The 26,009-nt window shown below is 43.1% G+C and overlaps 1 protein-coding gene across 2 annotated transcripts in view; it reads left to right on the top strand.

The window, feature by feature from the left end:
• Positions 1 to 26,009, top strand: part of AKAP7 (A-kinase anchoring protein 7) — a 321,322-nt gene that overhangs the window by 47,421 nt on the left and 247,892 nt on the right. For both annotated transcript variants that reach the window (XM_077486867.1, XM_077486866.1), the window contains exon 7: positions 21,091 to 21,238. In XM_077486867.1, coding sequence (XP_077342993.1) covers positions 21,091 to 21,238 — 148 coding nt within the window. The remainder of the gene's footprint in view (positions 1 to 21,090; positions 21,239 to 26,009) is intronic.

The raw sequence follows: 26,009 nt of genomic DNA, 5'->3' as shown, positions 1-26,009 counted from the left end.
CCATTATTTACAATAAGCTTATAGACAGAGACTGATAATTTAATCTGATTGCTACGATAAATATTGATATATACATAGATGAAATATAAAGGGGGGGGGGGGCAATGCATTAGGGTCGTTCAATAATCTAAGAGACTGAGGGATCATACACTCACCTACTGTGTGTTCACACAACTAAATGAAATTGATCACGTATTATAATAGAGTATGGAGAACCTCAATGAAAAATAGGAAGGGAGACATCCAGGCTGTGGAAGCTTGCAAGGAGGTGCTTCAAATAGCAGTTTACATGTATACTATTGAAAAAGAAGAGAGATTTCCAATGTGAGTTGGAAAATCTTACATATTGGCTACAAAGAATCACTCTAATTTTGCAACTTCTGAAAGAAGCTGCATGGGTTAAAATTAGGTTTAAGTTTAAATTCAGAATTAATTACCTGATAAGATCCACACTAGAGAACCTGAACCCATATTTAGGGATCAGGAGCTACCATAGATAGATCACGATATCCAGGATAGACAGGGAAGATATCCTCCTAGCCACTTTCATACAGAGTAGGAATGGGCTTAATATTCCCATAGGGCTATCGAATCTGGTGTGCATAAAAGAAAGAAACAGACCAGCAGACAATAACCATGAATTAGTTGCAATATGTTGCTGAGTAAAGGTTCAGTATCCAAAGTAAAGATTGAGCTGAGCATCAAAGGGAAAACATCAACATACCTGATAGCACAGACAAACGAATCTTGCAAGTATCCAGTCCTCCACTGAGTGAAAGAAAGGCAGACAAATGCTGCCTTATAAAGCCCTCCTCCCAACATGGCGGCGTCTGGGAACGCCCCCGGTGGGCGGGCGGGAATATCTCTACACTGAGTCTCGGAGAAAGCCGAGGGGTGTGCCGCGCATGCGCGCCGTGACGTAAACCGTCGTCACCCGCGCACGGCGGCCATTTTGGAAAATCCAGATCGCCACCCACAGTGCTGGCAAAACGGAAACTTCCCAAAATGCACCTACCTGCATCTGTGTGAAGCCATAAACACAGAATATGCCAAATACGCTGGGGGAATCTATAGTAAACTGTGCATAGATTAGAATGGAAGGGCAGTAGGGAGAAAACCGGTAATGAGAATGTAACATCACTAAACTCTGATACTAACATCAGTGGAAAGGAACAGTGCCGGTATTCAACCAATCTGCTCATTGATATATCACAGCGAAGGATATAAATCAACCTTCATTGAGGAGCAAGCAGAACTGCTTCTATATGGAGTCACTGTTTAGCTAATATATTTTGCTGCATATATGTCAGCCTATAACGCCTTCATGAAGAAGGGAAAACAAATCAAAATGCCTGAGCACAATTTTGCAACTTTGACATATCATCCCAACTACTTAGTATATTCAGGTGAATTTTACAAATTTTAGGACACATTTTTTAAGGACAAAGGTTTTCAATTGGTTGTAAATGGTAATGAATATCTCCTGTTTTGTTCTAGTAAAGAAAAACTAGCCAAAATAGCAAGAATTTTTTTTTTTTTTTAATTTAGTGGTTGCAATTACCATAACCTACCATCTTCTCCTGCTCTTTGCGATCACCCTGATACCGCATATGTGTATGTTATTTGTTTGTACCCGTAGTCGGGGGCAGAAACAATAGTGCGTATTTTTGTTTTTTCCTACCTACAACACACTGATATTAATTTTAACCACTTGATGACCAGCAACGTACTGGAACGTCACTGGGCTTCAAGTGGCTATACAGGATGATGCCTGCAGCTGCAGACCTCATCCCAGTATTGTTTTTTTGGAACCAATGCTCTGCTTTCTTGTAAAAGCAATCTTAGCATCTAACTAGCCGATGGATTGCTTTTGCAAGCAGCAGAAGGGGGCATCCCTCCTTCTGCAGCTTTCTTGAGCGGGAGACCAGAGTGACCAGCCAGTCTGTGCAAATACTGTGTGACATAAAAAAATTGCAACACCCACCAATTTATTCTCTAGGGCCTCTGCTTTAAAAGAAATATATAATGTTTGGGGGTTCTAAGAAATTTTCTAGCAAAAAATACTAATTGTTACTTGTAAACAAAAGGTTTCAGAAAAGATGGTTTGCACCTAAATGGAAAAGGGTCTGTTGTGCTGGGGGAGAGGTTTATGGGAAGGCTGGAGCAGTATTTAAACTAGGATTGAGGAAGGGTGAATTAGTATATAATGCGGAATATATACTAATAGTAAAAAGGTCAGATCTGAGCATGTAGGCCCAAAGAGAAGGCCAATTTATTAAATACTTTCTTCAGTTCTGTGTATAAAAAGTAGCATGGGGAAGGTATCGACACAGCCCCAAATGATCCACAATGGCTCAAAATTGATATGGTCCAGAAATATTTAGACAGAATAAAGGTGGATAAAGCACCTGGACCAGATGGTATTCACCCACGGATCCCAAGAGAATTTAGCTCTGTCATTTCAAAGTCACGGTTTCTAATTTTTAGGGACTCGTTAATGACAGGACTGGTACCACTGGATTGGCATAGGGCCAATGTGGTGCCCATATTTAAAAAGGGATCAAAATCTTTACCAAGTAACTATAGATCTGTTAGCTTAACTTTTATAGTCGGGAAGATACTGGAGAGTTTAATAGAAGACCACATAGATTTGAGAGTTCTTGCTGGGAAAAAATTATTTAAGCAACAGACAGCATGGATTCATGCAAGACAGAAGTTGTCAAACAATGATTTTTCTTTAATTACATCAGGGGACACAGAGCCATAGTAATAACTATGTGGGTTATATCGGCATATCAGGTGCTGGACACTGGCACACCCCTTAAGGTGTGAACTTCCCCCATATAACCCCTTCCATTACTGGGAGTCCTCAGTTTTTTCGCCAGTGTCTAAGGTATTGGGCACGTATAAGGATGTGTTGTACTGAGCTCCACAGGCAGTAATCCTTTGATGCGAGCCAGCCATCCTGACCGGATCTGTTCTGATGTCTCCGTAATGGACTAAATGAACAGTACCCGGGCCTCGTCATCCGAAGACATGAGGTTTGCTTGCGAATGCTTTTAAGCTGGGTCCTAGGATCCAGCACTTTTTGGTAGTAAGGCCAATAAAAGTTTACTGGCAGGGTCCTCTTGCAGGTCCAGGATTGCGGGATTACCTGAGTGTACCCCTGTTCCTGAAGGTTTCATTTCAAGGTCTCGGAGCCTACTGTGAAATAAATAAATAAAGAAAAAAAAAAAAAAGGTGAATAATGTTCTAGCTTTGGCAGAACACAACACTCCTTGCCAATCGGCAATTTCAATATTTCAGGCGTACTACTCGAGACGCCAATAATTATTTCTGGGAGAATGATCTCTTCACCCCGACATCTTCCTAGCAATATGTCAGATGGGGTACTCCGGACATGGACCTATTCGCGTCCACATTCATTAGTTAGGTCGACAACTTTGTCAAACAAGGGGTCCGCTAGCAGGCGGAACAGACGCATTAGTCTTCCCAGGGGATCAGTTCTGACTGATCTATGCATTTCCTCCAGCTCTGCTACTTCCGCACCTTCTCCGCAGGATTAAGCAGGAACAGAAGGCGGTGATTCTGGTGGCCCCAGCGGGTCCCAGAAGATCTGAATTTATTGAGATCATAAGGAGGGCAGTTGAAGTCCTTTAGACTCTGTCATTATAGCCAGACCTTCTTGCACAGGGTCCGGTATTTCATCCTACTCTACGGACAAGGAGTTTAACAGGTGTGACTGTTGAATCCCACTCTATAAAGGATCGTGTGGGTGATCTCCTTCAGTAGTGTCTACTTTAACTAACACCAGGAATCCGGCTTCCAGAATCACTTGCTATAGAATCTGGAAGGCATAGGTTTCTTGGTATGGATCCAGGGGTTGGCACCCCAGGAGGTATGTCAATAGGCAGGATTCCTGCATATGGGATCTGAAATGAAGCTGGCCTGGACTTTTATCAAGAGCCAGATCCAGGCCATGTCAATGTCTTTTCCTATGGCCTCTTGCTTCCCTCTCTTGGTGCGTAGCTTATTCAGGGGGTAACATGGTTTATTCCCCCTATCAAGGCATCTCTAAATCCTTAGGATTTAAAATTGGTCTTGTCGGCTTTGTTAAATCAGCCGTTCGAACCTTATGAGAAAATCTCTTGGTTCTTTGACAAGAAAGATAATCTTTTTTTGCTTGCCATTTCTTCTGCTAGAAGAGTATTGGAACTAACGGCTCTGTCTTGTAAGAGCCATATTTCATCATGTATAGGGACAAGGGGATTTGATGTCCTCATCCTGAACTCTTACCAAAAGTGGTAACAGGTTTTCATTTAAACCAAGATATTATTCTTCTTTCTTTCTCCCCAGAAGCCTCAATCTGGGGAAGAGAAAGCACTACAGTCTCTTGATGTAGTAAGAGCGATCAGAATCTATTTAAGGGTGACCGCTCAGGTTCGCAAAACACAGGTTTTGTTTGTACTGCCAGAGGGTCCAAGATATGGACAGGCAGAATCAAGATCCACTATTTTCCAAATGGGTTTATCAAGTGATTGATCAAGCTTAAGCTTAAGGAAAATTCCTCCTCTTTCATATTAAGAGAACATTCATCCAGGGTGATTAGTGTCTCTTGGCTCAGATCTGTAAGACCGCAACATTGGTCTTTGGTTCAGATGTTTATCCGTTTTTTTTTTTTTTTCAAATCGATATTAAAGGTCATGAGGAGATTGCTTTTGGGCACAACATACACTGCAGGCTGCGGTATGAGTCCTCTGGCCTCCTGTTTCCTTGATTCTGTCTCCCCCTCATTCAGTTGCCATTGCTATGGGACATCCCACATAGTTATTATTACTATGGCTCTGTGTCCCCTGATGTAAGAAAAGAAAATAGGATTTTTAAAACAGCTTACCTGTAAAATCCTTTTCTTTGATGTACATCAGGGGACACAGAGGTCCCTCCCTTCTTCTTCTTATACACTTTGATTGCTTAGCTACAAAACTGAGGACTCCCAGTAATGGGGGGGGGGGGGGGGTTATATGGGGGAAGTTCATGCCTTAAGGGGCTTGCCAGTGTCCAGCACCTGATATGCCGATATAACCCACATAGTTATTACTATGGCTCTGTGTCTCCTGATGTACATCAAAGAAAAGGATTTTACAGGTAAGCTGTTTTAAAAATCCTATTTTTTTTATGAGGAGGCAAGTAGAACCTTGGACAGAGGGGTGGTTGTGGAGGTGGTTTACTTGGATTTTGCAAAAGCGTTTGACACAGTTCCCCACACACAGCTAATGTGTAAGGTAAAGTCTACAGGCTTAAATAGGTCAGTTTGTAAATGCATTCCCTGTTTAAACGGGAGGCCGTCATATGACGGCCTCCCGCCACAATAGGTGCGCCGCCTGGCCGTCATTTGACAGCCGGCGGTCAGCATCTAGTTAACCAGTTGCCGACCGCCGCACGACGATGTACGTCAACAGAATGGCACGGGCAGGCATATGGGCGTACCCCCCCCCGGTGCCAGCGGCGGTCGGAATCCGTTCAGGAGCGATCCGGGATGAGGGGGCGGCCATTCATTCATGGCCACCCCCTCGCGATCGCTCCTGACGAATGGAAGTGCAGCGTGACATCACTTCCTCTCCTGTAATGTAAACACAAGCAGAGGAAGTGATGTAATCTCTCTTCCGTGTCGGTATTTTTCGTTCTGGCACCGAGGAGAGAGGATCGGTGAGTTGCACCAACACTACACTACACAGTAAAACATGCCAGGCACACTCTCACCCCCCCTTCACCCCCCCAATCACCCCTGCACCCCCAGTCACAGTGACACCAATTGCATTTTTTTTTTATTGCATTGGTGTCATTTGTGACTGTAATAACTGTTAGGGCAGTTAGGGTTAAGCCCCCTTTAGTTCTAGGGTACCCCCCTAACCCCCCCAATAAAGGTTTAACCCCGTGATCACCCCCCGTCGCCAGTGTCACTAAGGCTGGGTTCACATTGCAGCGGTTTATGAGAACGGATGTGATTCGCACCGCACTGCAGTGCAAATCACATCCGATCTCTGTGCGATGCGAGTTCAGCCATACAGATAGTATGGCTGAATTCTCATCGCACCCGCCGCAAACTCGCACGGGACCCTTTTTTTGGTCCGCAGCAGAATCGGATCACATGGGTGTTCACACCATGCGATCCGATTCCTGTCCGAGTTTGCAGATCGCACTGCGATATGCGAACTGATCTGGGGGTGCCATTAACATTTCACTGACACTCCCAGCAGTTCGCATAGGGCAGTGTGATGCGGGAACCCGCAGCGGATTCGTCGCGTTCCCGCATCGCTCCAGTGTGAACCCAGCCTAATAAGCGATCGTTTTTCTGATCGCTGTATTAGTGTCACAGGTTACGCTAGTTAGGCAGGTAGGTATTTAGGTTCGCGGCAGCTTTTTATAGCGCCAGGGACCCCCATATACTACCGCATAAAGCCCCCTAGTTAACCCTTTTACCAGTGATCACCATATAACTGTTACAGGTGACGCTGGTTGGTTAGTTATTTTTTTATAGTTTCAGGGCACCCGCCATTTATTACCTAATAAAGGTTTAACCCCCTGATCACCCGGCGGGTGATATAAGTTTGAGGGTCAGATAGGGTCTGCGTCGCCCCAGGCAGCGTCCAGGTTAGTGCCAGTACCGCTAACACCCACGCGCAAAGCATACACCTCCCTTAGTAATATAGTATCTGATCAGATCTATATTAGCGTCGCCAGCAGTTTAGGTTTCCCAAAACGCATTGTTAGCGGGATCAGCCCAGATACCTGCTAGCACCTGCGTTTAGCCCCTCCGCCAAGCCCAGCCCAGCCCACCCAAGTGCAGTATCGATCGATCAATGTCACTTACAAAACACAACGCACCTAACTGCAGCGTTCGCAGAGTCAGGCCTGATCCCTGCGATCGCTAACAGTTTTTTTTGTAGCGTTTTGATACAGTCGCTGACAGCCTAGGTGCTTTTTTACCTGTGAGTCTCACTAGTGTACCCCTAAATTTAGGGGTGTCTACTTTCCAAAATGGGGTCATTTGGGGGGGGGGGGGGGGGTTTGTGCCATCTTGGCATTTTATGGCCTTCAAAACTGCGTTGGGTAGTGAGGAGTGAAATCAAAAATTTACACCCTTAGAAATCCTGAAGGCGGTGCTTGGTTTTCGGGGCCCCTTACGCGGCTAGGCTCCCAAAAAGTCCCACACATGTGGTATCCCCGTACTCAGGAGAAGCAGCAAAATTTATTTTGGGGTGTCATTTCACATATGCCCATAGCATGTGTGAGCAATATATCATTTAGTGACAACTTTGTGAAAAAAAAATAAAAATAAATAAAAGTTTGTAATTTTCCCGCAACTTTTGGCAAAATATAAAATATTCCATGGACTCAACATGCCTCTCAGCAAATAGCTTGGGGTGTCTACTTTCTAAAATGGGGTCATTTGTGGGGGTTTTATGCCATCTTGGCATTTTATGGCCTTCAAAACTGTAATGAGGAGTGAAAATACAAATGTATGCCCTTAGAAATCCTGAAGGCGGTGCTTGGTTTTCGGGGCTCCGTACGCGGCTAGGCTTCCAAAAAGTCGACCACATTTGGTATCCCCGTACTCAGGAGAAGCAGCAGAATGTATTTTGGGGTACAATTCCACATATAACCATGGCATGTGTGAGCAATATATCATTTAGTGACAACTTTGTGAAAAAAAACAAAAATTTTTTTTTGTCATTATTCAATCGCTTGAGGCAAAAAAATAAAATATTCAATGGGCTCAACATGCCTCTTATCAATTTCCTTAGGGTGTCTACTTTCCAAAATGGGGTCATTTGGGGGGGTTTTGTACTGCCCTGCCATTTTAGCACCTCAAGAAATGAGATAGGCAGTCATAAACTAAAAGCTGCGTAAATTCCAGAAAACATACCTTAGTTTGTAGATGTGACAACTTTTGCGCAAACCAATAAATATACAGTTATTGACTTTTTTTTTTACCAAAGACATGTGGCTGAATACATTTTGGCCTAAATGTATGACTAAAATTGAGTTTATTGGATTTTTCTAATAACAAAAAGTAGAAAATATCATTTTTTTTTTCAAAATTTGCGGTCTTTTTACGTTTATATCGCAAAAAATAAAAATCGCAGAGTCAGTCAAATACCTTTTAAAAGAAAGCTCTATTTGTGGGAAAAAAAGGACGCAAATTTTGTTTGGGTACAACATTGCATGACCGCGCAATTACCAGTTAAAGCAGCGCAGTGCCAAATTGTAAAAAGACCTCTGGTCATTGACCAGCAAAATGGTCCGGTCTGAAAGTGGCTAATATACATAACATAACTGGGTACTGACATTTATAGGTAAAGTTGATCCAAGGAATATCCGATTGCCTGTCAGGGGATCAGGAAGGATTTTTTCCCCTGCTGTAGCAAATCAGAGCATGCTTTGCTGGGGTCTTTCGCCTTCCTCTGGATCAACTGTGGGTGAAGGATTGTGTATATGGGATTGTATGATTTTATTTTTTTATTGGTTGAACTAGATGGACTTGTGTCTTTTTTCAACCTGATGTAACTATCCCAAATTCCAGGGTTTGTACACCAATGGCTAGGAGGAACACCAGGACCTACCTTTAACAACATTTATTTAAAGGTTAAGTGATCTAGGCATAACCCATGCATTCCAAATTTTCCCAAACCTCCGGGGATACTTATGACCCATGTAAGTTAGTTTGTATAAAGGTAAGACGGAGTCAATTAACAGACGCCACTGGGTAATCATAAGGGGAGCAGACATATTTTGAGAATTACCTTTCTATCATAGAAACACAAGTAAAATAATAGTAACATTTTATGAGTAGACTGAGCCACTGAGTCATTAATACCCGAGAGGTGCACTTTGGGGTCTAGCATTATAGGAAGATCGGTAACCGCATTGATTTCCAGTACGACTACCTTACAGAAATCCTGGATGAGTGGACATTCCCAGATGACATGAAAATATGTTCCAACTGCCTGCTTACATTTAGGACACATCTCTGGGTGTGCAGGATATATACGGGAGAGACACTGAGGGCTTTAGTATGCTCTATGAAGTAATTTAAGCTGTATAAATCTAACCCTGGAAGAGATAACCATTGGTATATACTGTTGTATTCCCACGTCCCTCCTTACGGGTAGGGATATTTTCCCTCCAGGAGTGGAATAGGAGAGGATCGCTGTCTGTTTCGCCACAGGTGATGCGGAAATATAGTGAGGATTGGTTTTATCCGCCATACAGGTGGTAAAAAACATTTCTACAACATGAGGTGTTACAGTGACTTTCCTTGAACTGTGCCTGTATTGTTTTTCTCAATTGCAAGTATCAAAATAACAAGTATCAAAATAAGTGAAAGGAGTTGAAAGGTTGCTTTCAAAAGTAGGGAAGAGGAACAAATGGCCCTTTGGCATAATCTGCTGTATTTTCACAATTCCGTACCTGATCCATACACTAGAATCGAGAATGGACCTAAGATGTGGAAGTTTAGGATTACCCCACAATGGAGTGTGGGGGGAGACAGTATTGTCTATTCCAATAGCTGCTGTTACTTGTTCCCATACCTGTACAGTTGTCCACATTGGAGTCGTCACCTGTGGTATAGCCTTCATCATGCTATAGCTCATATTAGTCATGGCAGACTAGGATCCCAGGACAGCAGCCTCTAGGTTAACTGCTGGGTTAGACCTAGTTTGTCAAACCACCACCGAACAGTGACCAACACTGTCGCCCAGCAGTACTGCAGTACTTTTGGAAGCAAGTCCCCCAGAGGAAAGAGGGAGCTGCAGTTTGTGTTTAGCTATTCGAGGGACCACCCCAGCCCAAATTAAAGATGTAATTATCTCAACTTGTTGAAAATTGCAACTGGAATAGGGTCGGGGTATTTCTAAAGATGTAAAAAACAATTGGGAAGAATGTCATCTTAAAGAGATTTACTCATCCCACTGGGGTCAAAGGAAGTGTTTTCGATACCTGGCCTGTAAGTATTAACTTCTGCAACACAGGATATAAATTATCAGTCAGACATTGGGATAAATAATTTTGTACGCCAATACCAAGATATTTAAAATGGGACACCCATTGCAGAGGAGTGGGATGGAGAGGAAGGGGGGAATTTATGTCAGTTAGTGGAAATATATTGGATTTACTCCAGTTATATTTTACCCCAGAGAAATCACCATACCTGTCTATGATAGCCAGAGCCGCCGTGAGAGAGTCCAAGGCATTATGTAGATACAGAAGAAGGTCGTCTGTGTACATTGACATGCCCTCTAGCAAAGGTTCCACCGTTAAACCTCCCACAATGTCCGAAGAGTGAAGCAGGATAACCATGGGTTCGATTTCCAGAGCAAATAAACCTAGGGACAAAGTTCAACCCTGTCTCGTCTGCAAAGATGAAAGGGGGAGGACAGGGTGCCATTGGTGCTTACCCAGGCCACAGGGGTCCTATATACAGTGCCTTGAAAAAGTATTCACACTCCTTGAAATTTTCCACATTTTATCATGTTACAACCAAAAACGTAAATATATTTTATTGGGATTTTATGTGATCGACCAACACAAAGTGGCACAACATTGTGAAGTGGAATGAAAATGATAAATGGTTTTCACTTTTCCTTATAATAATGTGAAAAGTGTGGCGTGCATTTATATTCAGTCCCCCTGAGTCAATACTTTGTAGAACCACCTTTCGTTAAAATTGCAGCTGCAAGACTTTTTGGGGATGTCTCTACCAGCTTTGTACATCTAGAGCAGCTATTGTCAACCAGGGTTCCATGGAACCCTAGTGTCATAAAAGCACTCCGCATAATGCTGCAACTGGTCACAGGCGCAGGGGTCCATCAAGAGGTGTTCCAACTCACAGGCATCCAGTGACTAATAGACGCACGCACACCCGCATCAATGGGCACGTGCGCACGGGGACACGGCTTTGGCGCCCAATGATCCTTAAAAGGGGCCTCCTCAGAATACACTCTTGCTGTTGGATCTGCAGCTTATCCTGTAATCTGATCCTGATCCCGCATCTGTTCCAGTATTGACCCAGCTCTCCTGACCTTGCTGCTATCTCCGATCCTGAGCCCTTGGCTTGCCTTGACCCACTCTGTGTAACTGCTTGTCTGATCATCTGTTGCCGAACCTGCCTGGACTTGACCATTCTCTGCCTGCTGTCCCTGTCCGATTGATCCGCTGTTGTGACCTGGCTTGCCTGACCCTGCTTCTGCCTGTTCCCCTGCGCTTGGCGCACCTGTCTGCTGCCGCCCCTGCCTTCAAACCAGCATCTGTGAGCTTCGGCCTGCTGCTCTGAACCCGTTCCTGTCGCTGCCAAGTAGACACCATCCTCAGCCCAGAGAACCCTGTAGGCTCTCATACTCCGCTGTGCTCCGAGGGTCACTGCCCCCACTCCAGTAATCCCAGAACCAGAGCCGCACGAGAGGTCTCCCTCTGCACGTCAGGCTCATCTCCAAGGTACGTGTCACTTGGGGTTCCTCCAGAGGTTGCTAGGGGTTTCTTCAGCATTGGGCAATTTCTGCCTCTCAGATAAGTTCCCACTGATACCATTGATAATTTTAGCTATTCTGTATGGAGGTAATTCTTCCCAATGACCACAAGTGTAAGGACCATTCCTCTCACTGAGTTGTAGATTTCTAATTTTTAGCAGGGGTTCCTCAAAACTGGAGAACTATTTCAAGGGTTCCTCTGTGTTGAAAAGGTTGAGAAAGGCTGATGTAGAGAATGACATGTTTGCTCATTCTTCTTTGCAAAATAGCTCAAGCCCTTTCAGATTGGATGGAGAGTGTCTGGGAACAGCAATTTTCAAGTCTTGCCACAGATTCTCAATTGGATTTAGGTCTGGCCTTGAGCCATTCTAACACATGAATATGCTTTGATCTAAAACATTCCATTGTAGCTCTGGCTGTATGTTTAGGGTAGTTGTCCTGCTGCCTCCGCCCCAGTCTCAAGTCTTTTGTAGACTCTAACAGGTTTTCTTCTAAGATTGCCCTGTATTTTGCTACATCCATCTTCCCATCAACTCTAACCAGCATCCCTGCTAAAGAACCCCCCCCCCCCCCCAGCATTATGCTGCCATCACCATGTTCCACGGATGGGATTGGTGTGTTCAGCGTGATGTGCAGTGTTAGTTTTCCACCACACATAGCGTTTTGCTTTTAGGCCAAAAAGCTCAACTTGGTCTCATCTGACCAGAGCACCATCTTCCACATGTTTGCTGTGTCCCCCACATGGCTTCTCGCAAACTGCAAACAGGACTTCTTATGGCTTTCTTTCAACAATGGCTTTCTTCTTGCCACTCACCATCTCTGCAGCTCCTCCAGCGTTACCTTGGGCTTTGTCTCTGCTTCTCTGATTAGTGCTGTCCTTGACCCGGCCTCTCAGTTTAGTTGGGCGGCCATGTCTTGATAGGTTTGCAGTTGTGCTATACTATTTCCATTTTTGGATGATGGATTGAACAGTGCTCTGTCAGATGTTCAAAGCTTGGGATTTTTTTTTTATAACCTAACCCTGCTTTGAACTTCTCCACAATTTTATCCTTGACCTGTTTGGTGTGTTCCTTGGCCTCCTTCTTGGCACTTCTCCATAAAGGCCAGATTTGTGGAGTGCACAACTAATAGTTGTCCCGTGGACAGATTCTCCCACCTGAGCTGTGCATCTCTGCATCTCCTCCAGAGTTAACATGGGCCTCTTGGCTACTTCCCTTATTAATGCTCTCTTTGCCCAGCCTGTCAGTTTAGATGGACGGCCATGTCTTGATAGGATTGCAGTTGTGCCATACTCTTTCCATTTTCAGATGATGGGTTGAACAGTGCTCCATGAGATGTTCAAAACTTGGGATATTTTTTTGTATGACCTAACCCTGCTATAAACCTCTCCACAAAATAATGCCTGACCTGTCTGGTGTGTTCCTTGGCCTTCATGATGCTGTTTGTTCACTAAGGTTCTCTAACAAACCTCTGAGGGCTTCACAGAACAGCTGTATTTATACTGCGATTAAATTATACACTGGTGGACTCTATTTACTAATTACAGTATCTCACAAATGTAAGTACACCCCTCACATTTTTGTAAATTATTTTTAGATCTTTTAATGTGACAACACTGAAGAAATTACACTTTGCTATAATGTAAACTAGTGAGTGTACAGCTTATTTAACAGTGTAAATTTGCTGCCCCCTCAAAATAACTTAACACAGCCATTAATGTTTAAACAGCTGGCAACAAAAGTGAGTATACCACTAAGTGAAAATGCCCAAATTGGGCCCAATCAGCCATTTTCCCTCCCCGGTGTCATGTGACTTGTTTGTGTTACAATATCTCAGGTGTGAATGGGGAGTAGGTGTGTTAAATTTGGTGTTCTCACTCTCTCATACTGGTCACTGGAAGTTCAAAATGGCACCTCATGGCAAACAACTCTCTGAGGATCTAAAAAAAGAGTTGTTGCTCTACATATAGATGGCCTAGGCTATAAGAAGATTGCTAAGACCCTGAAAAGGAGCTGCAGCACGGTGGCCCAGACCATAGAGCAGTTGAACAGGACAGGTCCCCCTCAGAACAGGCCTCCCCATGGTCTATTAAAGAAGTTGAGTGCATGTGCTCGGCGTCATATCCAGAGGGCTGCCAGCATTGCTGCAGAGGTTGAAGGGAAGGGGGGGTCAGCCTGTCAGTGCTTAGACCATACGCCACATACTGCATCAAATTGGTCTGCATGCCTGTCGTCCTAGAAGGAAGCCCTCAAACAGTTTGCTGAATACAAGCAGACTAAGGACAGGGATTACTGGAAACATGTCCTGTGGTTTGATGAGACCAAGATAAAATTATCTGGTTCAGATGGTGTCAAGCATGTGTGGCGGCAAATCAGGTGAGGAGTATAAAGACAAGAGTGTCTTGCCTACAGTTAAGCATGGTGGTGGGAGTGTCATGGTCTGGGGCTGAGTGAGTGCTGCCGGTGTCCTGTTGAGAACTGTCCCCCAGGCACAGCGATTATGCAGTACGGAGGGCAAAGGAGATGCCAAAAGTCTCCAAACATGAACAGCTGCTCATGAGGTCTATACGGTGCCTGCGCAATTAATAGTACATTCTGTCACACACTCCCACATGCTCCCGAAGCCCGTACAACTCTGCAAGGGGCGGTGTGCCTACAGAATGGGCAGAGCTGATTACACAACTGAAGGAGTTTTACAATGATGCTTATATCTTAACACACCCTGCAAAGATCCGCCCATTTGAGAAATCCACCTCCACGAGCATCGGGAGCGTGCAGTAGCGTGTGACAATGTATTATTAATTGCGCAAGTGCTGTGTAGAGCTCATGAACAGCTGTTCATGTTTGGGGGCATTTTCGGGGTCTCCTTTGTCCCCCGTACTGCGCAATCGATGCACCTGCACAGTACAGGGCGGACACTATCCGATGGGGGGAACTTTCTCATAAGAACACCAGCACTGGGGAGCTACAGTTCATTGAGGGAACCATGAATGCCAACATGTATTGTGAAAATAGTGAAGCAGAGCATGATCTCCTTCATTTGGAGACTGGGCCGCAGGGAAGTATTTCAGGGAAGTATTTCAACATAATGAACCCAAACACCTCCAAGACGACCACTGCCTTTCTAAGGAAGCTGAGGGTTAAGGTGGTGGACTGACCAAGCATGTCTCCAGACCTAAACCCTATTTAGCATCTGTGTGGCATCCACAGAGGAAGGCATGTTCTCTAACATCCACCAGATCCGTGATGTCATCACGGAGGAGTGGAAGAGGACTCCAGTGGCAACCTGTGAAGCTCTGATGAACTCTATGCCCAAATAGTTAAGGCAGTGCTGGAAAATAATGGTGGCCACATAAAATATTGATGCTTTGGCCCCCAATTTGGACATTTTCACTTAGGGGTGTACTCGCTTTTGTTGCTAGCAGTTTACACATTAACCACTTCAATACAGGGCATTTTCAACCCCTTCCTGCCCAGGCCAATTTTCATTTTTCATCGCTGTCGCACTTTGAATGACAATTGTGCGGTCATGCAACACTGTACCCAAATAAAATGTTTATAATCCCCCCCCCCCCACAAATAGAGCTTTCTTTTGGTGGTATTTGATCACCTCTGCGTTTTTCCTTGAGCTATAACCAAAAGAGTGATAAGTTTGAAAAAAAAACACAATGTGCTATACTAATTATCCCATTAAAAAATAAAAATAAACACATTTTGTCCTCAATTTAGGCCGATATGTATTCTACATATATTTGGTAAATAAAAATTGCAATAAGCGTATATTGATTGGTTTTCAATAGGGGATAGATTTATGGCATTTTAATTATTTATTATTTTTTTTTCACTAGTACATATTGGACACTTTTGACACTATTTTGGGATCATTCACATTTTTACAGTGATCAGTGCTATAAAATTGTATAAATGTCACTGGCAGGGAAGGGGTTAACACTAGGGGGCAATCAAGGGGTTAAATGTTTTACCTAGGGAGCGATTCTAACAAGAGGAGGAGACCAATGAACACACGATCTGTCTTCTCTCCCCTGACAGGACGTGGATCAGTGTGTTTACACACAAAGATCCACGTCCCTGCTCTGTTACTGGCAATTGTGGTTGCCTGGTGGACATTGGCTCCTCGCCTGTCCAGGATGGGAGATCCCTCCTGTGGATGTCATTTGACTATGCGCAGAAAAGGAAGTGGTTAATAGCTGTGTGTTGAGTTATTTTGAGGGGACAGCAAATTTAGACTGTTCTACAAGCTGTACATTCAGCTACTACTACTACTTTACATTGTAGCGAAGTGTCTTTTTTTTCAGTGTTGTCACATGAAAGATATAATAAAATATTTACAAAATTGTGAATTTTGTGAAATACTGTAGGTGACTTCTGAAGGCAATTGGCTCCATTAGTTTTTAGTTAGGGTTATCAGAGTACAAGGGGCTGAATACAAATGCACGCCACACTTTTCAGATATTTGTAAAAAAAATGAAAACCATTTATTTTCCTTCCACTTCACAATTTTATATGCCACTTTGTTTTGGTCCGTCACATAAAATCCCAATAAAATACATTCATGTTTTTGGTTGTAACATGACAAAATTTAGAAAATATCAAGGGGTATGAATACGTTTGCAAGGCACTGTAACAGTTGGATTCAAGTGATACACTTAGGGCCAAAGACAAATCGTCTAAGTACCTGCCACAAATATTCCCACTCTACAGAATCAAAGGCCTTTTCTGCATCTAGTGAGGCCAATATTAGACGATTGGTCAGTATTTTAGTCAGAATTTACATCTACATTGAGGAGTGATGTTGCCGTGTAGAAGTGTCCTTCCCGGTCTTGGGCACAATAGCCTATGACATGGAAGGCGGGAGGCAGTGAGCATCCAATGCATTGTAGTTTGTTTCAAAATAATACAGGCCAATGACCTCTAGGTTAGTTTTATAAAACGTCATAGGGTGTCCATCAGGGCATGGAGTCTTACCCGCCTGTAGGGACTTCATCGCAACCCAGACTTCTTTTAGGTTGTTTAGGGTTATCTAACCTCTGTGCGTTCTCCTCAGTCAAGGTTGGAAAATCAAAGCTTATAAATAATAAGACCACTCCTAAGAAGAATGTCTCTCTGGAGGCATAGAAGTGGGTCTATTATCCCTCAAATCTTTCATTTAACTGTATATGATCCGAAAGTTAAGTGCTATCCTCAGCCCTGATATTAGCAACATAGGCACTCCCTGTCCACTCCACAGCCAGCCAGGCAAGGAGTCTGCCTGGACGCTCTCCATGCTCAAATATGCATATGCAATATGCATCAAATATGAGCAAGAAGGAGCCGCCTACAGGCGTCAGCACAAAGTAATGCCAGTTCCCGATAAGCAGACAGCATAACATTATAAGTACTCTGATCCAATCACTTGAGTATCTTGCCTCTAGTGCCCCAGCTTGAGCCTCTGCCTCAGAGAGTAGAATGCGAGACTCCTTCCAGACCTTTGCTATGTTAAACTGGTATATGCCTTAAAGGCATCCCAGAGCATGGCAGAGGATGAGGATTGGTCCATGTGTACCCAGTACTCCCTAAGCTCAGATGACATCAGTGGCCAATATAGGCTGGAGCACATGGAGAACCGCTTAGGTTGCTGGTGGCGGAATATATAGTCCAGCAATAACCATATCAATACGATCACATAGAGCGTGCATAATCACATACGGTCCAGGTGGAGATCAAATAATGTAAAGAGAAGGGCCTTGTGGATCAAAATACTAACCCCACTGGAGTAGGAGAAAAAAGGTGGAATGGTAATAGGAACCCACCCACATTTTTTAAAGGGAGAGCACCCTAGCATCAGTGAGATGTCTTCTGATGCCCCATACACACTATCATATTTTCTGCTGACTTTTTCCTTTAGGTTTACCAAAACCATGTAGTGCAAGGGCCTGCCTGATTGCATACAAATTGAAACTCCTAAGGTTTGACCTCATATTATATGGTTTTGGTAAATCTGAAGGAAAAACTCAGCAGAAAAACTGATAGTGTGTATGGAGCTTAAAGGATACAAATATGTGGGTGGTAGCTTTTTAAGAAAGAACACACCAGGGAGCGCTTACATTTAGAGTTTAACCTCTGCGTATTCCAAGATATCAACTTTAGGGGGGGGGGGGGGGCATGGTGGTAACTCTATTGTCTCCTGCGTAAATTGCTGAATAATTATAATAATAAAGGCACATACTTGGTCAACCCTCCCAAACTTGGAACTCCACCTCGGCCCAGCAATACCATCAGAGCATCCAATCCGCCGCCCAATATTCATTGAGTCCAGAGCAGGCCGAGGCCCACCAAATAATAGCACTCGGTGTTATCATTATGTACCTCAACAAAAAAAAACACAAAGACCATTCCCAAAACATCCCCAAAAAATCTTGTACTCACAGGCAGGCCAGGATCAGCATACTGTACAGTACTTCAACCCTCGCTGCCTCAGGACGAGCTTCACATGATTGAATGATTTGTGTAGTTTCTGTGTTTCCACTGAAAAATCTGGGAAGATCATGATCTTAGCTCCCTCAAAATGCAGACAATTAATCTTCCTACTTTTCCATAAGACCAGGTCTCTGTCCTGAAAGTTCAGTGGATGGAGAATAAATGTGCGCGGAGGGGCACCCACTGACATTCTGTGGGCCCGTTCCACAGCAAAGAATGGCGAGAAAGCTGCCTAATGGAGCAGTGTACGGAGGAGGTGCTCAGTGAAAACTACAGGGTTAGTATCCTAAGTCCCCTCAGGCAGCTCCAGGATACGGAGATTGTTTCTCTGATTGCGATCACTCAAACTGAGCTGTGCAGCACCCTGGGTTCCAGTTCACAACATGTGAGAGTCAGTCACTCACTTAGAGCTGCATTTCTTCGGCTTCTGCTACTGATCTGGAGAGTCCCGGATGGCCGAATCACTTGTGGACATCGATGGATCGAGAGGGGGCTCAGGTAAGTATGAGGGGAGCTGCTGCACACTGAAGGGTTTTTATCTTGATGCATAGAATGCATTAAAATAAAAAACCTTCTACCTAGAGCACTAATGAGGAAATCTGCTGGTCCTGCATCCCTTTAGCCATGATTCAATTGGGAATATCTCACCATGACATTTTTTTTTGCAGGGGATGCCTGTAATCTGACTTGTATCTTAGTGCAGGCTTTTGTGAGCCAATCACACAAGCAGAAAATTATGTTTTATCATTTTGTTTGCACAAATAGAGCTTTATTTTGGTGGTATTTATTCGCGACTCAGTTTTTTTTATTTTTTGCGATATAAGTGAAAAATAGCGTAAATTTGGAAAAAAAATATTTTCTTCTTTTTATTTTAAAAGATATCCAATAAAATTAAATTTTGTCATAAATTTAAGCCAAAATTTATTCTGCTACATGCCTTTGGTAAAAAAAAATCCATTAATTGTATAATAATTGGTTTGTGTGATCACAGACATATGTACTCAAATGATCATGTACAGATATGTACAGGTGATCACGGACATATGTGTGCATATAATCATTGGGACATGTGATTTTAGTGGGACATATGTGGGCGACATGTGTTTTTATTATTTGGGGACATCTGTGTTTTGGGGACATGTGTGAGGACATTGTGTTTACACTGTGTTTTAAACTAGACTGGTGATCAGTGAGTAAAAAGCTGTAAAAAAACAGCTCACTGATCACCAGTCGGCTGCAGTGATCTGCTCTCCTCTCCTCAGCGACGACTTCCGTGTGAGGAGAGGAGAGCCGATTGCGTAGCACCCGGCTGTTTGTTTACATCACATGACAGCTGTGATTGAACACGGCCCTCATGTGATCAGGAGGGCCAATCACAGAGCCCTCCTGCTAATCCAAGATGCGCCGTTGTCGGGTAATACGAGCACAACGGAATTTGGGCCGCTGCGCGGGCCCTCTACTTCTGAAGGACGTTCAGGAACATGCAGTGAGAAGTAGAAGGCTCCCACCCATTGGCCGGGTGGGAAGTAGTTAAGAATTAAATGGCAATTTAGTAGAAATGGCTGTATGTGCCCTTTTAGCAGTGCCATACCCACAAATTGAACTAAATCTTCTCTCAGATGAAGTGGTGAAAGTGTTCTTTAATCAATTAAAACAGAGCTCTGGGATTTTAGAAAACAATTACCCATTAGTACACTCCCCTCCACACACACACACACACACACACACACACACACACACACACACACACACACACACACACACAAACACACACCACAAAACGGTTATTACATTTGTGAAATTTCTTTCCGTTTAAGAGAAATTACTGATTTATTTTTTCCAGAAGTCAGCTCTGTGATTCAAAGAATGCATCATATCCTCTTCTCTCTTTCTCTCTCAACTGTAATCAGCCTACATTTCCCATGAATCCTGAGGATGGGAGTGAATGTAGGAGGTAGACTAGGCTTGTACATGTAAATATGAACTCGTCTGCTTCAACATAAATCACACCCCTCATTCTGCAGCCAGCAAGCCATACATAACACACAGTATGATAGGTTACAGCCTTGTAAATACAAAGCATTTTAATATAAATGCAAACCAGTGCAATGTGTCTGTGGCCACCAGAGGAAATGTCAGGGACTACCAGAGCCAAATTTCAGGGGCCACCAGTGCCACATGTCGGGGACCCCCACCAGTGCCGCGTGTCATGGACCACCAGTGCAGATTATCAGTGGCCATCATTGCAGTGTCACCATTGCAAATTATCAATGCGGTGACAGCAGTGCCTTATCAGTGCACATCAGTGCGGTGTCACCAGTGCCTTTATCAGTGCCCATCAGTGCGGTGTCACCAGTGCCTTTATCAGTGCCCATCAGTGCGGTGTCACCAGTGCCTTATCAGTGCCCATCATTGCAGAGCAGGGATAGTTACAGATCATCAGGATGACAGAGTACATCTTGGGATGATAGGTCTGTTTGTGAGAACACGGCTCGTGGTACAGCCCCAACTCCCTGCACTGGAATTGTGATAGACAGAGCAGAGTGCCCTGTTCCAACGTACAGGGAGGTGGGCTGTACCACATGAGACCCCTCCACCCACTACAGTGAGCCAGGCAGAAATCAAATTCCCTGCTCGCTTTCAAAGGACTACAAGGGGGTGTGTCAGACTGAGACCAAGCAATAACGCTTTTTCAGAAAGTTCAGCAGGCTATTGCAGAGAAACTACAGAACTCAGAAGAACATGGATGACCTAGTTGGTGAATGTAGGAGATCAGCAACGATAACATGGGGGGAAAAAAAGTTTTTGCTTTGCTAAGAAGACAAATGAGTCTGATCTCAATTTATAGGTAAAAATGGTGTAATGTGTGTTTTGTGAATGGATATTGCCAGTGTAAACGGAAATAAATGTTTTCTGTAAAAATCCAATTTAAATATTGATAAAAGTTTTTATTTGCTAGTCATTTTATGAAACCTTGACACATTTTTGTGTAAGGAAATATCTGTCTGTTTTTGCCTTGATTTATAGAATATATTTTATAGTGTTTTGCACCTAAAGTTTTCTAAAACTAAACACTTGTCATCTAGGGAATTAAAAAGATTGATACTAGTCTGTACAAGGATTTCCAAAGTCATTACTTCGGAGAGGAGTTTTTGCAACGACTGGATCTGTGTTCAATGTTAAAGAAGAGACAAACAAATGATTACTATCACATTGAAGCCTCCATCTTCTTTGGTAAGGAAAATTCAGTCTTTAGCTTGTATGATTGACTCTTTTGGGGAGATTTACTAAAACTGGTGCTCGCAGAATCTGGTGCAACTGTGCATAGTAACTAATCAGCTTCTAGGTTTTATTATCAAAGCTTGATTGAACAAGCTGACGTAAGAAGCTGATTGGTTACTATGCACAGCTGCACTAGTTTCAGTAAAGCTCCCCTTTTACGTCTATTTGTAGCACATTTACCTAAAGTAAATGTTAAAGCTGTACTCCAGTCACAAAATCATCCCATAGTTTTTATGAAGGAAGAATACAGGGAATGAAATGTAGTTTTTGTTTCCCTCTTGGTTTCATGTTGAAAGGGAGCTGTGTGATGTGCTGAATCGCACACCACACACTGAAGTTTACCTCCCTGACAGCTGTTTTCAGTGTGAATTCAGCCTAAATGTTTGCTTTTGGAGAATGGATGTCTCCTTCCTTTCTGCTGTATTTTTGCTTGAGTTGGACAATTTCAATAGCTTCTGATGGATTTACAGATACTGAAAATGCATTCTATTCAGGTCAGGCCAGTTGCTTGGGGAATTCTTACTGAGTGTTTGAACCAAAGTTGTGGCAGATCACCTGACCCCCATCTCTGAAGACTGTTGTAGGAATTTTCTCCATTTTGTTTAGTGTATTGGTGTCTACAGTCTTGTAGTCTGCAGTGACTGCCCGTTTGTGTTCCATCTAGCAGAATACTTTACTTCAGAAGATCAGTAAGTCTAGGGTTTTCTTGTGGAATTATTGGGCCCAGAGCGAGGGCACTGTTATCATCCCCGTTTCTGAAGACTCACTTGTGAGTGGCTGAAGCAGGTTTTTTTCTAGTGGACACTACTGAGGAGCAGAGATAATTTTATTGAACTTTGGACTGTCAGTGTTCCACTGGCACTGGACTTCGCTAATCAGGTCTTTTTTACTTGGTCTGGCTGTGTGTTTATTTTTGGGGTCTGGGCAAGCTTTTCTGCCTGGGCTACCATTTGAATTTTCTGCAGTTCCTCCTTGATGATGCAGAAGTAGTTAGTGTGTGCATGCACCAACTTCTCTGTAGATCCTTGTGTTACCTTCTTGCTCATGTTTTCTCTTGCACAGTGGCTCTGGCTAAACCCAGAGCACTGTTTGGAGAATGCTGCATATGGGTTTTAAAGGAGAAGAAGCCTACGTTTTTAGTGATGTTGTTGTGGCAGACACTCTTATCTAGTATGGATCCTGAAATTCATGAAGTCATCTTTTCATCACATCACTTGGAGTATAGTCTAGAAGGATTGTCACACTAGAAGCCAGCCTTGGGGGAGTTCTGGATCATCTGTCTGTTCAGAGTTGTTTGTCTGAGTAAAAACTTCCAATTCGCATTCTAGAATTATGAGAAATTCATGTGTTGATTCGCTGGACTGCTCCGCCATTACTAGATGGCACCAGGAGTGTTCTGGCAGTGTCAAAGGCAATGTCTCTTCTGTCATGGGCCGCGTTACATGTTCCAAGGAATTTTTTATATATACATTCCTGGGGTGGAAAATCAACAGGCAGCTTTTCTCAGCAGAATCATCTTCTAGACCCAGGGGAAAAGTCTCCCCATCCGGAGGCGTTACAGGATATAGGTCTGCATTGGGGAACCCACTGGTTGAACAAACAGAATGCATAATGTATGGATTACGTGGGTCAAATTCTGAACAAATTTTCTTTCAAAAATCTAAAATTGTGTGATCTGATCCACCAAATTCGAACAAAAACCTTCAATTTCACCTCATGTTGCTACGGAAAATAATTTTATCAGAATCTTTTCTTTCTGGCAATTTTCTTTTCTTGCACTCATACGCATTTCTTTTTCGATTATATTTGTCACACAATTCTCCTACCATTTATTAGAAAATTTTTCATTTTTCAAAAGAATTTCAAACATGCCCGATCACTCAAATTCGAACGAAAATTCTTAGATAAGATTTTCTAAAGAAAATTATTTTGAAATTTGACCCATACATGGCCGGCCTTAATGATTCAAATCTGTAAGGTCTGTGTATATGTCTCTGTGGATGCTCGTTTACACAGGAAAGGTCTGCCAGGGGCTTTTATTGCCTTTACTTTCCCATTGTTTTGGGTTTATTGTTGTTGGGCACATTCACCTGTGTTGTTTTGGTGTACCCATCCTCAGTTTGGACTGCTCTAGGACATCTTCTGGTTGTTAACAAAGCTGTGTCCCTCAGTGTATGATAGAGAAAATAGGAGTTTAGTATTTTTCGTCCTTTTCTAGGAGTCCATTCAGGGCTGCAGCTCCCTCCCCTCCTCATATGCTATTCTTTTTTTATTGGGCTTTTTGCTTCAATGTACGGTACTCATTCATTCCGTTTTAAGAATGTTTATTTGATTTTCTAATCGTTAGTGTGGTCACATCTATGTTTGTTTTCAACCGCAGTGACAAGAAAATTGTTCTATGTTTTCATGCATAGGACATGGCAACAAGGTTAAGTGACTCAACTATGCACAAAAACAGGAGCTCGGGTGAAGAAAAATGGCAGCAGGTGTTCTGGACTAATTAGTCAAAATTTCAAATATTTAGCTATAGCAAAAGAAAGTTTGTTTGCAAAGGGTCGGAGAGCGGTACAGTATTGTGTGTCTGTCCGCAATCAACAGTGAAGCATGGTGAAGGTTCCTTGCAAGTTTGGGGCTGCATTTCTGGTGTTGGAGTTGGAGATTTGGTCAAGATCAGTGGTGTCCTCAATGCTGAGAATTACAGGCAGTTGCTTAGCCATCATGCCATACCATCAGGGAGGTGTGTGGTTGTCCTCAAATCTATTCTGCAGCAGGACAACGACCCCAAACACACAGCCAATGTCATTAAGAACTATCTTCAGTGCAAAGAAGAACAAGGAGTCCTGGAAGTCATGTGTTGGGCCCCCTTAAAGCCTTGATCTCAACATCATTGAAGGCTAGTACACCCTGCTATTTATTTTTTTTCAACCCAGTAGGCTGAATGAAAAAAAACAACCGTCAGCTTAGGTCGGAGCCACTGTACTAGCAATCTGATGTTAGTACAGGGATTTCCCCTGCTGTTCTATTGTGTTCTGACAGGGGAAGCCCCCCGCCAAAACGCTCCAGTCATCAATTCGCGACTCAACTACGCAAATTCCCTCTACATAGGACTACCTAATTACCAGATTGCTCGCCTGCAAGTCATCCAAAATACAGCAGCAAGACTAGTCACGGGAAAGAAACCCTGGGAATCCATCTCTCCATCCCTAAGGACCCTCCATTGGCTAACGGTAAAGGATAGGATCACATTCAAGACCCTCTGCCTCACCCACAAATGTACACAAGGAAACGCTCTGCAATATCTATGTGAGAAAATAAAACACTACATACCCAATCGCAGCTTCCGATTAACAAACCAAAACCGCTTCCTCATCCCCAAGTCCCGCTACAAATCTAAAGGAGAACGAAGATTCGTAGTCCAAGGACCACGGCTATCGAACACTCTACCCACCAACATCCGCATGGAAGAAAACCATCGGGCCTTCAGGAAAAAACTCAAGACCCACCTCTTCTAAGAAGCAGGACAAAACAGGACAGACCTAGCACCTTGAGGCAATTCAGTTTGCATTTGCAGCGCTATACAAATCATTCATTCATTCAATGAGCTCAGAGCGCTGTACGGGAGCCAGTCGGTAGACCTGTTTTATGTCATGCCCCTTTGACAAAAGCTGTCCAAATGGACCAGCTGCAGTACATATTGAACCAGCCGATGCCGCACGACTTTCAGCCCCTGTGTGCAGGGCTTGAGTCTGTCTGGTATTACATGAAAAGACAGAAGGATTTGAGGCAGCCTACATCCACAAAAGATCTGTGGGTAATTCTCCAAGCTGTTTGTTGCAGCCTACCTTCTGAGTTCCTTCAAAAACTGTGTGTAAGTGTACATAGGAAGAATTGAAGGCAAAGGGTGGTCACATCAAATATTGATTTGATTTGGATTTCTCTTCTGTTCGTTTGCTGTCCATTTTGTTAACTGACACTTCTATTTCTGAAAGCTTTCCTAAATGCGTGTATTTGAGCATATACACGTAAAAATTCTGTCTGGCAACTCGGATTTCTGTATTTTTATTTTTTTTACTAATCAATACGCATGTTTATGTGCCTGTTTGTACAGGAACATTGAAAACAATGGGCTGCATTTAGGTAAGTAAAGAAAAATAAAAACGCCTGTATGCCTAAACCAGAGCGTTTTCAAACAGTAGTGTGCGTTTGTAAACATTTGGAGGAGAGATACAAACTAGGCATGATCACTGATCATCTTACCATGGAAATGAAAGTCTATATAAAAGTATGTAGGGGAATGATTGATAATATAACAATGTGCTTTGTGTGAGTCATTTAAAAATACAGTGCCTTTTTCATTTTTTGTAGGTAGAAAAAGGAAGCCTTTAGTGTTGCTGTTTAGTGTTACTGTTTACTAATGATCTATTGGTGATCACTTAAAGGAACAGTATTAAAAAATAAAGTAAAACGTGAACAACCATTTAAAATAAAAACTATTTTGACAACACACCAAACAGACATGCTGGGTTTTGGAATGTTTGCGTTTTTAAATGTGTAATTAGATCTTTTAGTAAATGTGAATGTTTTGAATGTTTACTTAAGTAAATGATGATCTAAGCCATCTGGAAACAAAAAGTATGTTTTGAACAATACTGAATTATAGGTTTAGTACCACCTAATTCTTGATGTGTGCCATAACTGTACTACAGCTATGCAATATTGGTTC

This window comes from Lithobates pipiens, unplaced genomic scaffold, assembly GCF_037356315.1.
Source record: "Lithobates pipiens isolate NorthernLeopardFrog02 unplaced genomic scaffold, aLitPip1_a1.2 Scaffold_18, whole genome shotgun sequence".
NCBI lineage: Eukaryota > Metazoa > Chordata > Amphibia > Anura > Ranidae > Lithobates > Lithobates pipiens.
This window is presented reverse-complemented; position numbering and strand designations above follow the sequence as displayed.